This window comes from Tamandua tetradactyla, chromosome 21 (genome assembly GCF_023851605.1).
Source record: "Tamandua tetradactyla isolate mTamTet1 chromosome 21, mTamTet1.pri, whole genome shotgun sequence".
NCBI lineage: Eukaryota > Metazoa > Chordata > Mammalia > Pilosa > Myrmecophagidae > Tamandua > Tamandua tetradactyla.
This window is the reverse complement of record NC_135347.1, coordinates 54282366-54295396: the sequence shown is the minus strand read 5'-3', so window position 1 is coordinate 54295396 and position 13031 is coordinate 54282366. Positions and strand designations below refer to the sequence as shown.

General features: G+C 32.1%; 1 protein-coding gene and 1 non-coding gene across 2 annotated transcripts in view; both read right to left on the bottom strand.

Annotated features, from left to right (window-relative positions):
* Window positions 1-1525: 1525 nt before the first annotated feature.
* Window positions 1526-1632, bottom strand: LOC143665874 (U6 spliceosomal RNA). The gene has a single exon (XR_013167269.1). It is a non-coding gene; the product is annotated as a U6 spliceosomal RNA (small nuclear RNA).
* A 3345-nt stretch (window positions 1633-4977) lies between these two features.
* The window catches only part of TBCA (tubulin folding cofactor A), a 127062-nt gene continuing 119008 nt past the window's right edge, over window positions 4978-13031 (bottom strand). Inside the window, exons 3-4 of the mRNA XM_077139362.1 lie at window positions 7586-7672; window positions 4978-5256 (exon numbers count right to left, since the gene is read on the bottom strand). Coding sequence (XP_076995477.1) covers window positions 5176-5256; window positions 7586-7672 — 168 coding nt within the window. The 3' untranslated portion in view covers window positions 4978-5175. The remainder of the gene's footprint in view (window positions 5257-7585; window positions 7673-13031) is intronic.

Genomic DNA, 13031 nt, shown 5'->3' with positions numbered 1-13031 from the left:
AGATGTAAATCAGCAACAGATGAGGTTCACGTACCATGGGCTCGTGTCTGCAGCAACAAAACTAGGTACGCTCACCTGGCCAAGTTGACAACTGAATCTAACTACCACACATGGTTTAATTCTTTAACCTTTATTTTGTTGTGTGCGATGAAATAGAACTCAATTTTTATTTTATTTTTCTCAATAGGTGACATATTTTCCAAGTACCATTTACTAAATTATCCATCCTCTTGCCACTTGCTTGAGATGCTATCTCTAAGAAGTACTTACATATTGATATATACTTGAATCTGGTTTGAGTTTTCTAGCCTATTCTACTGACAGTTTAGTTTTATGTCAGTTTCTGTTTAATGTTTCAACACTCAACTGCATTTATCCCTTCTTCCCCTCACCAATTCTCTGTATGTAGATTTTTTGGATAGTCTTGCCATTTATTTTTCATTATCTCTATAAATTTTGGTACCTGTTAAATTAATGTACTAATACGTGGAGAATCACCATCTTTAAAATATTTCCACCAACAGTGTATTAGATGTCCTAAATTTTCTACCCCATCATTGGTTATATCAATAAAGAAATTCCTTGTTAATCTCTTAATTTCTATAATGTTTTCTTCTAAGCTTTTATTTCTAAATCTTTGATCCATTTGAAATCTATTTTGGTGTGAGCCAGTTATCCCAATATGACTTACTGAATAATCTGTCTTTTCCCCAGGGACTTGAAACATCCTTTATCATATACTAAATTCCCCTATATATTTGGATTTGCTTTTGAACTCTATACTCCTTGATCTTCCATTTTACTATATATTTAATGCTATCCTATAACATTTTAATAATGGGGAGCCTACCTCCCCCTCATCACTATTTTTTTCATACCCTCCCAAAGCTATTACTGCCTTTTTTTAAAATTGGGTTTTAGAATCATTTCTTCTAATTCTCGCCCCCACCAAAGTCTGTCGTACTTTATTTCACCAAATGTACAGAACGAAATGGGTGAAGCCATATTTTAACAACATTAAATCTTCTTATACAGAACAAGTCATTTTATAAAATGTCCTCTTCATGACTCTTAGTAGGTATGTTTCCTTCCATTATACTTGGTTATTGATGGCATGCAGAAAAAAGATTTTAGGTTCTACTTGTTTTGTACTACCCATTTTAATTTCCTCATTGCTGTTAATTATTTCACAGATGATTCTACTGTGTTTTCCTTGTACATATCTAATCATCTCCATGTAACGATGATGACTCTTTTCCAATATTTATTTGTCATTTCACCCTCTTACCAAAACTTATTGGCTATTACTTTACTACAACTAAACAATGGATATTCATCTTTATAAATTTTGCTTCACTGTTTAAAATTTGAATTTCACTGATTTCTCCTGAAGTTGAACACTAAAAAAAAATTATTCATTTGCATTGAAGCTGAACACTGAAAAAGAAGCCATTCATTTGCATTTCTTGTGAAGTGCCTATTCATATCCCTTGTATTTTCTTTTTATTTGAAGACAATTTATTTAAAAAACATGGAACGCTCCGCGAATTTGCGTGTCATCCTTGCACAGGGGCCATGCTAATCTTCCCTGTATCATTCCAATTTTAGTATACGTGCTACCAAAGTGAGCACTCCCTTGTATATTTTATACTGGATGTTAATTTTTCTTATTAATTTTATGGAGGTTTTTTTCTTTGGGGGGGGTCATGTACAGGCTTGGGGAATCGAATCTGGGTTTCCCCTGCATTACAGGCAACAATTCTACCACTGAGCTACCCTTGCACTGCCCTTAAGGAGTTGAGCATTAAAAATACTAATTTCTTGTGATATATTGAAAATATTCTCTCCCAGGTCTTTGAAAGCATCTTTTCAATTATCTAATAGCCATCAGAAAGCACAAAACAAAGAGATAAGAAAGATAGTCTACTATGACATAAATTAATTATACCTCTCTCTAAAAAAGTCATTAACAAATGCCTCTTTCTGTAAATGCAGTAGGACAAATAGTGGAGGGCAATGCAGATTTTTATGAAGTACTCTTGAAAATTTTCAAGTACAATAATACTTTTAACTTGTTTCATAGCACACCATATCTAAACCATTCCATTTTCTTTCCAGCTAAAGCACTCAAAAGAGCTTCAAGGACTAAATGACCCGATTAACCCTTATATGCCAAATGTTTCACAGCTCTTGCTTTCACATACATGTCAAGTTTTCCCTGCATTTAAAGATCCTAATTCTCCATCAAAGAAAGGACTGATCTGGCCTTGGTTTATCTAAATGACTTAATAATAAGATTTAAGAGATAACCAGCTGAAGGATATGTCCTTATTAAATTTGATAGGATTTTTAAAAAGCCAGGTATTGAAGTTTGAGTAGTGGTTTAGATTAACCAGGTTTGACTGCTCAATTTAGAAGTGATTCAATGCACAGGTAAAGGCATGGAGACAATTTTTAAATATTAAGTTTAAATGTTGCTGACCAGAAAGTTGAGAAATGTTAAATAAATCCAATATATTGTTTTAACAAGCTTTCATTATTCATAAACATATACTTATTTTAGCAGTGTGTCTTTTTTCTTCCTTACAAGTTCCCTTCCTACCAAAGAACTGTTTACATGACTTGAGGGAATATTCCTGAGGGAATATTCTGATTTACTAGGACTGATGTTCTCATTAGCCAAGAATATCCAAGTGAAAATATTATGATTGGAAATGCTCTCAATGGTGTCAAAACCGGCCTGGATGGTGCATTTTGCTCATTCTACAGCCTATTCTGTAGAATGAATACACACACACACCTATATGTACATACTGAGTCAAGGGAAAATGTGTTTCTTACTGTGACACGTGATCAAAACAGTTTGAAAAACATTATATTAACTGTGTTAGTGATACTATAGTATCTTTCTTAGCATTCTTTCTTGCATCTGAGGTTAAAGATGTTCTTGCTTTTACTCTACAAATGCTTACTGAGCAACTACTAGGCTGACTGGGGGTCAGGTGCTGGTGCAGGGAGAAAAAGGCAAATTTACGTTCAGGAATATATCCTTATTGCTGTACAGAAACAAGGCTTTAAAAAATAAAAGTTTAAAATAAGTTAATACTGAATTTGATTACAATTGTGAATTTAATGTGCCTCTCAATGATGAAAATATAACTGGATTGTGTCAAAAATTCCCAGAAACAGCTTTCACAGAATGTTAAGCTTCTGGCTACTTCTCATCAATACCTGGAGAGGGATATAGTATGAAATCTATAGTTGAGATAGGAATTTCCTAAAATACAGTTCCTTTCATCTACCTTGTTGTTGATTTTTTCTTTCTTAGGCTTCTTGGCAAGAAAATTATTTTCAGCATCTGAGATTCAGGACTTGGTTGCAAAATTCCCACTTCAGTTTAACATTTCTCTGGAGGGACCAACAGATTTTTATTATGATGTTATACTGCCTTCAACTTTTCATTGGTGAGGTAATCACTTGCCATGAATATAAGGTATTTATGTATTAGAAAGAAGGCTGAAATGAAATAATGGTTTGTAGTTTTAAAAAAACAGTAAAATACTTTCTTTAAATGAAATTCTATTTGGAAAATCAAATACACATCCACACACAAAAAAGTCAAGTATTCGGGTGCTTGATACCAACCACATAATAATCTAAATTAGAGTTTCAATTTTCCAAGTACTCTAATCTCCAAATCTCCACACCTTAGTATCAAATTTCATACTGTAATTATGTTTCTATCTCCCCAATCCTTCCTCTCCTACCTCAAGTACTTTTAAAATGCCATGTAATTTGACATTCCAATTTACAGATAATTCTGATGTTATTTGCTGATTAAATAATTTTCTGCATGTATGAACATTTTTCCTTGTAAATATGATACATTCCGTGCTTTATAACACCAGAAGAGCCTTTAGAAATAACATTAGGAAAGCACCATATTATTTTCCCCTTCTCTGACTTTTTTGAATGATTGATACATTATGGCTTCTAGTGATCATCTGCAACTCTCAAAATCAGATCGACCAAAAAAAAAAAAAAAAAAAATCAGATGCACCATACTACTACTATAATTATTTTATAGCAAAAAAAAAAAAAATCAACATTTTTCTTTTCTTCCAAATATGAGTTTTAAAAGTATAAATGCTAGTTATACAATTTTGGTCCATTAGATCAAAGCCACACTGCTCATATGAGGCGATGATAAAAGGCATACATCCATTTTCTAGAAATTGAAGGAAACTAAATGAGTTGTCTTATATTTTTGGAAAATAAACTTAAAATGATCAGGTGATGAGTTTGTAATTACACTGAGAAAATACTCTGTGGTAAAACAATATCCTTTTTCTAGCCACTCAAGATAATCAAGAGTTAGCTGTAACCAGCCAGTGGTGAGCAGGAGCTACCTGGTTATCTTCCCAACAGTGTTCAGTGATGTCATGTTAGTTGCTTGAAATTTGCTGTGGTAGGAGTATTTATAACACAAAAATTGGCAAAAGCTGAAATGAGAGGTTCTCCCTGCTTTCTGAAGAGCTGGTTAGACATTTCCCACCCAGCATATAATTTTGCCATTATTCCTCTAAAATACAGCTCAAACCTTTCCTGTTCAAAAGACTCTCATTCAAAGACTTAAATGGCTGATGCTTTTGGTATAAATTTTGCTTTCTGGAAAAAGATTTAAATGTTGCTCACTAGTTTGTATTAATGAAAATACAAGACTTTCATTTATTCCACAAAAAGGATTAATCTGTGAGGATTTATCCACAAAGAGGTATTCTTCCTTTCTTACAGGGAGTTGTACGCTACTCAGAATAAACAGCTCAAAATTTGGATTTTTCACTTTAAAAATGGTGTCCTATTTTTAACTCATGCTTATGAAGCAAAATATCTAGACTTCCGATAGAACCTAACAGATTTTAATTCACTGTCAAACATGTCTATGTGATTTGATTAATAAAAAGTTAGCTTAAAATATTCTGTGAAGTATGAAATAAACAATTTTATTAGACGAATTCATTTATTTGACATGTGAAATTAGGCTAAGAAAAATATATGCAATGGCAAAAAACGAATCATATTCTCACACTACTTGAACATGCAGAGTGATCAAAAGTAATAATTGTGGAATGGATCCCAGGACTGAATGCCAAAAATACCCTGAACAGATAAATTTCAGGCTTCTAACTTTACTGAATCCAGTACTGAACGTGCTTCTTTATATTCCTCAGCTTCTTCCAAGTCTTTTTCACTTTCCTAAAATGAAACATAATAAAAACTAGGTTCATTCTTCTCAAATTTTAGTACTTTAGTTAAAAATTAAAAATTACCAATATAAATAGCTCAAAAATCAAAAGACAAAGGATCCTAAGCCTCATCTTGATATACTAAAATTCCACAGTTTTCCCACAGTTCTGTTTCTTTTTCATAGGGGAAGAAAAAAATATCAGGTTAGTTTTGTTACTTAAATACAGTATATTACCAAATAACAATTGAGTAACATGGTCATTCCAAAGTTGTCAGCATAAATAAATATCTCAAAAATAAAAACAACTGATTTTCATTTTATCAATGCAACATCACCATATAAAAAGGATTCCTATTAATGATGAGCTAAAATTAAAACAATTATTTACCAATATGTTGCATACTTGATAACATTAAAACCATAATCCTCCAATTACTCCCAATGACAAAGAAAGCTATTATGTTACACCAGAGTTAAGCTTTTTAATTAGAAGGGTGAATTGTCTGCCTGTTAATGATTATACATACTCCTACTAGAAGAAACAATACTATCATTTGTTTTTAAACAATAATTAAAGATTGAGTTTTTCCATGATACTGATACACAGGAAACTTAAAACTGTAATGATAATCAACAACTGAATTACTGTCCAAGTTATTGTGTTTAGCAAATTTTGTTGATTTTTTTTTTTATTAACATGGGCAGGCACTGGGAATCGAACTAGGGTCTCCAGCATGGCAGGTGAAGAACTCTGCTACTGAGACACCACTGCCCGCCCCAGATTTTGTTGATTTTAAAGCTACAGTCAGCAATTTATGTCAGGGCAATAAAAGACAGATCTATGATGAATACATAACTATGTGATGATACTGTGAGCCAATGACTGTACACCATGAATGGACTGTATGTGTGAAGATTTGTCAATAAAAACATAAAAAAAGACAGACCTATATAAATAGTTACAGAACAGAGGGAATAAAATGTAAGAGAGCGTGCGATGTATGTGTTTAATATGAAAATTAAGTAAAAGGACTAAGAATTTGCTTAACTCACAGATAAGAATTTCTTATACCTCTACATTACACCTAAATATATCTTTTTTTAACAGTAAAATAAAGCTTTTTGAGGGATATATGCATGTAACACTAAAATAAAGCTTGTACATTCTCACATGCATATATTGCCAAAGACAATGTTATTTTTTTCAAGCATTTTCTATTGCTTTCTTAGTTACTAGATGCATGAACACATAAAAGCATTTAAATTGGCAGGAAATACAAATGATGCTTTGTCTTAGGTAATATTTTAATTGTAATGATTTGCTGCTTTATAAATCTTTTACTTCAAAACCAGAGCTACTTTTCTGGTTGTCAAGGAGAGTTATTTACCTTTCAAAGGTTTTTATAGATAAAAATGAAGTTCCGTATCAAGATAATTGTAAAATGTGAACATTTCTCTCTTTCTACAGACAGAATACTAATGTTATCCTCATGAGAAACCAAATTTAATCTCTTTCTATGAATATGTTAGATTATAAGGAGAAAGTCTTACATTATTTTTTTACACTAGGGAACAACTATGAATAAGGAAGATAGCTATGTAGCCAATAATTGCTAATAGCTCAAAAAAACAGAGGAATAAAAAAGATTAGTAAAGGAAATATTAGAATTTCATGAAATTATCACCAAACAGCAATTATCAATTGCCTCATATGTATGGTACTATGCTTTTATCTCTATTCAGAAACAAATACAATGACTTTTTATTATTCTTAGAATCATTTACAAAATGATTGTGCACTGTATCACAAGGCATTTATACTAACAAGTATAATAACAGTACTGTAACCTAGCTCCTACTTAATAGGAAGAGACCATGTTAACAGTTTTTTTGTTCTTCTCTCTAACTGATTGAGGTTTGAATACGAAAGAGCATCTTGGTCCTTTTTAGGGGGTCCAAGTTTATTTGAAACATCTAAATCTTTTAAAAATTCAACCTACTCACCCTTAATGTATCAGAAAAGATCTCTATGTATGAAAATCAAATAATTCAAGATACTGCTGATTAATACTGGTACTAAGAATATCTACATCATGTGCTTAAAACACATTTAACTAACTAAATTTAAATAAACAGAATGAACATGTTAGAGAACACTATCTTTACTGGCAACATAATTTAAACTTCATTACATATTTTAAAATATACTGGTTCACAGGGCAAGTGAATAAAAAATACCACAACTAGTTCTTCTCAGTGTTAAATACTTAAAATCTTGGCTTTCCACATATTAACCTAGAAAAAAAATGAAAGGGTAAGAGGGAAATCTTTACTTACTAATAACTGCAGAAGATCAGTGTATGCAGCTTCCAACCTACGCTGGCAATCTGGGATCATCATGCGGGACTCTTGTAGGATTTCTGCCTGTAACAGGAATCATGTATGAGTCATGCAGAGATGGTAGAACTTATGTGTGTTTAGCTCACAACTCTGTAAATATCTAAAAAAAAAAAAAAAAAAAACCTAAAAATTACTGTTGAAATATTGATGTCAAGTGGTTCAGTTATTTAAATTGCTGTGTATTCAAAGTTAGAAAGACATGCTATCGTACTGTAAAATCTAAAAGGTACAAGTCTAAGAATTACATCTTTTGGTGATCACCTTTTCATAAGTGAAAATTAACTGGAAAGCTTTTAATAGAGCATTTATTTTTAAAGGGTATTTAAAAAAGACTATGAACTCTGCTGTCACAAAGGACATTTATCCAAAATGGGATCAGCTGGTTATATAAATATCTTCTGCATCCTCTGAGTAATAGAGAAAAACAGTGTTCAGATAATATCACATGGAGATAATTACTGCATGAAAAAAGTTATTGAGTTATTGATCACATTGTCTGCACACTGCAGGAGGTACTTACTGAAAGACAGAAGTAAAGAAAAATGAAAAGCAAAGACCAGCAGGTTCATATTTTTGATGCTTATCATGTATAAAAAGTTATTACTTATCCTTGTGTTTCATTTTAGGAGAGAGATTATTCTCCCCATGCAGTATGAGCCAAATTACCAACCTGGCACACATCTGAATCTGAACTTCTTGCCTATTCCTCTGGAAGACAGACACTACACAATTAAACTCAGAAATATTTATCCTAGAGGATATTTATGGACTTAAAATATAAATTCAAAGCTAGACTATAACACATTAAATCATAAAAGGAGAAAAAAGCCAAATCAATGAATGGGAAACCCAATCAATAAGAGGATAATAAGTTAGTGTTAGATAACTGGACGTCAAAGAAGTCTTTTACTTAAGGTGGTATGAAGCTTTATTTTCTTAAACCATTCTCCGAAACAGATATCTTATAAAGAGATCATTTAAACATTTATTTCTAAAAAAATGTTTGCTCAAACATCTTTAGTCAAACAGATTACAAAATCTAACTTCTAAGAAGTTTATTACCCAGCTAAAATAAAATGAAATAAAAATACATAATTTAGTGGTAATCTCACTGAATTATAAGAGTAACTTTTGATAAGTACTTTCTTCCCTTTTCCAATATTTTGTCATAGCTCATACTGTAAACAAAAACCCAAATTATAATATACAAGGATGCTCTCTTATCTACATTTATTTTCTCATGTGAAAATCAAGCACTGAATTTTTAACACTTTTACTAATGAGGCACAGGTTGAAAATTTCAAACACAGGATCATGACTTCAAAGCTTATCATACTCTACTTAGATATTTAATCGCTGGCACTAAATTATTTTGTTCATCTTGTTAGTTTGAACACAAGTGAAAAAACAGTGACAGGCATATTTCATACTAGCAAGTGATTCACCTTTCCTCCTCTATGGAATTCTCTTCAGAATAATATACAGGAATTAAAAAAAACGAAATGATTATAAAGAATTATATCAAAGATACTATAAGCCAAAATGTTTAAAAAGATTTTTTTGAAAGCTTTAATGTTGTTACTAAATGAACTTTAAACATTTAATAACTATTATCCATTATCACAGAGCAGGAATCCTTAATCGTCTATCAAAATAGGACCCTGACTTAAGCAGGGCCCAATTCATTCAATAAACTCATTCCTATGACTGCAGGTCTCTAGGTATACGGGATGCAAAGATGAAAAAAAGAACGTCCATGTTCTTCAGTCTAGTGTAGGAGCATAAACATGAAGACACAACATTTCACAATGTTTGAAGAGGATTAGGTCATGGACAGCAAAAGGCACATGGTGATGACTGTGATTTGGAATCCATAAACGACATCTCTAGCAATCCATAAATCATATATTATGCCTTATAACAATGAATTATAACTGTCAGGAATAAATTTTAAAAGACAGTATATGAAGGTGTGATTATATACTAAAGAAACCTCTAAATATACCTGAACTTAACCAAATGAGTATTATCAAAGTGTTTTCCTTGGAAGGTAAGTCATTCATGCATGCTGCCTATGTTCAAAAATATCTGAATGAACTGCCAGTTTATTCTAATGTTGACTCTGATAAGACTAGTTTAAGTCAGGATCTTAGCATGGACTGGAAGTTACAAGGACCCTTAGGGGAACACAAAAGTTCTACTGATGACTAATTTTTTTAAAGACAAGTTATGATACTTTTGGTACTTATTCAGGCAGATCAGAAGTTGGGGACCCTTAACATGGCCAGGTTTACCAACGAATAAACTGCTGAACCTAAAATATGATCAATTATCTTTGTAGTCAAACACATCAACTGGAAAAGAGAAACCCTAATAGGTCCAGATTATTCATGTGGGGCTTGCTATACCTATAGCCATATTAATCTAATGTTGGATCCTGGCTACATCTAGAACCAATGGCAACTACATTAGTTTGCATCCTTAGCTCTGGTGATTACTGGAATAATGGTCAAGTTTTTTTCCTTTACATAGTGGTAAAATGTTAATATGTTACACATAAGAAAAAATGCATTTGATTTCTTCTGTTTTGGGGTGGCTGCTGACTGGTTAAGTTTGTAAAAAGAATCCCGGGAGTCAAAAATAATCTCAGATGTTAAGCCCTAACATACCAATAATTACTTTAAATGTAAATGGTCTATATAAAACAGTTAGAAGACAGAGATTCACAGAGTGGATTATAAAACATGATCCAACTATATTGCAGCTGTAAGAAATTCACATTAAACATAATGACATAGGCAGAATGAAAGTAAAAGGATGGAAAAAGATATATCATGCAAGCATTAATTTTGAAAAAAGCAGGGATGGCTATAATATTGGATAAAGCAGACTTCAAAGCAAAACAATATATTAGGGACAAAGAAGGACATTATATAATGATAAAATAATCAATTCATAAATAATACATAACAATCTTAAATGTGTTTGGTAAACAACAGTTTCAAAACACGTGAAACAAAATCTCATAGAGCTGAAAGGAGAAATAAGCAAATCCACAAATATAGATGGAGATTTCAATTACTCCACTCTCAGCAATTGACAGAACTACTAAATAGAAAATCAGTAAAGATATAAGAAAGACCTGAACAACACCACCAGCCAATAAAATTTAATGGATAATTATAGAATGCTCTACTCAACAAAGGAAAATACACATACTTTTCAAGTGTCCATAGAATAGTCACTGAGATAGACCATATCCAGGGCCACAAAACAACAATAAAAAAGGCCTGAATACATTTAAAAGAACTGAAATCACAGTATCTTGTTTGACCATATTGGAGTCAAACAATATCAGAAAGACAGCAGGGAAATTTTCAAACATTTGGAAATAAAACAACGTACTTCTTATTAACTCATGTGATGAGGATGAACCAAAGGAAATAAAGAAACACATAAAATAATGAAAATGGGAATATAACATCAAAATTTATGGGATGCAGTAAAGCAGTGCTAACAAGGAAATTTAGACCACTAAATGCTTACATCAGAAAGGTGAGAAGTGGATGAAGATAGCATTTAACTTAGAAGAGAAAATCCAGGGAGAAGTATAGAAGATTCACAAAATGTAGCACCTGACTTCCTTGAATATTTTCTATGAGGGTACAGCATATGTTAAGAAACAACTATCAATCTTATAGTCCTAGGCAATCAGGAACAGAGTAGTACTTCTAGCAATGCAATTCCCACTCTACATATAAAAATCATGAAGAGTGGTAGCACAGCTAAACTGGGGAAAAGAAACTGATGAAAAAGGTATGTGTGTTGGGCTAAGGAAAGTTCCTAGAAAACACTGAAACAAAAATGCGATCGATAATTGTATATATGGTAGGTTAACTATTAGTTCTGCAGTTAGAGATGGGATGGTATTTTTGAATATATACTAAGTTGACTAAGAGCCTATGAAATCATGTTTATGAACCATAACCATGGTGACAAGAGAGAATTTTAACATGACTGAATGTAGAAGGACTCAAACAAAACTTTTTCCCTTTTACACCTGTATATGTAGTTAATGACAGAATCAGTATATGGCTAATTTTTGTAAATAACAATTAGAAAACAGTGATTTTATTAACCTACAAAGCAGTGATTTTATTAAAAGATGATCAATATACAAATGTAAATGAAATACAGCAGGTTCTATGATAATCTGAGATATCATATACTTTTATTTAGAAAGGGAACACTTTTATTTCTCCTAATCAAGCTACAGCATTGTTTTATAATACATTATTGGTAATGAAAAGAGCACAGGAAAGAAAAAAATTAAATGAAGTTGCTAGCTACACAACTAGAAATTAAGGCTGATGATATCCCAGAAGGACCTGGATGAAATAAAGTCTTATCCTACATCACAATGTTTCCCACTGGGTGTGGGAAAACAATAGAAGACAATAAATTAAGGGAGGTACAAAAGTGAAAAGAATATTTAGGGAATATATATATATATATATATATATATATAAAATAAAAGCATTATCATTTTAAAAAAACACAAGTTACATTCCACATTTAATTCTTATGAAAAGCAGTTAGTTTGTTAGGTCAGCAAATCAGGGGTAGACTTTATCTAGACATCTGTCTATAAACCCTCCCCAATTTATTAATATCTGACATACAAATGTCTTTTATATACTGAGAATACCACACACAAAGGGGGAGGCAGGCTCTCAAGAAAATAAGAAGTTTCTATTCCTCTATAGCCAGGGGAAGAGGATGTTCCAAGTGCTACTACTACACCCCTTATTTATTTATTTATTATTTATTTATTTTTTGCATGGGCAGGCACCAGGAAACAAACCCTGGTCTCCGACATGACAGGCGAAAAGTCTGCCACTGAGCCACCGTTGCCCTACTGCACTCCTTTTGCATGGCAGAAAACAACTACTTACAGTAAAATCCATTTAAAGTGATTTGTTTTGTTGAATTAAGTTTTGGTTAAATGTGCATTTACCATTTGTAACATGATTTACATAGTGAAAACCACTGTGACTTCAGAAAAGCTGATTTAAAAAGTAAGTTTTAAGATATATCTATATAAACTGGTTCATACTATTTCTCCTAGGGTCCTCTGGATTTTATTCTGATTGGAATGGATAAAGGATTTTAAGTAGAGAAGCAAGTGATCTGATATACATTTTAAGGAGATCAATCTGGCTGCTGTGTTCAGAAAGGCATGGAGGATGGCAAGAGTCAAGCATCAAGAAGAGGCCCATTAGATGAGAAGAGGTACAATTTAAGATGATGGGGAAAATGGGAGAATGAATAGCTTTTTGTTTTCGGGGGGTGGGTTATGTAAAAAGACTTAGAGTTTTATTTT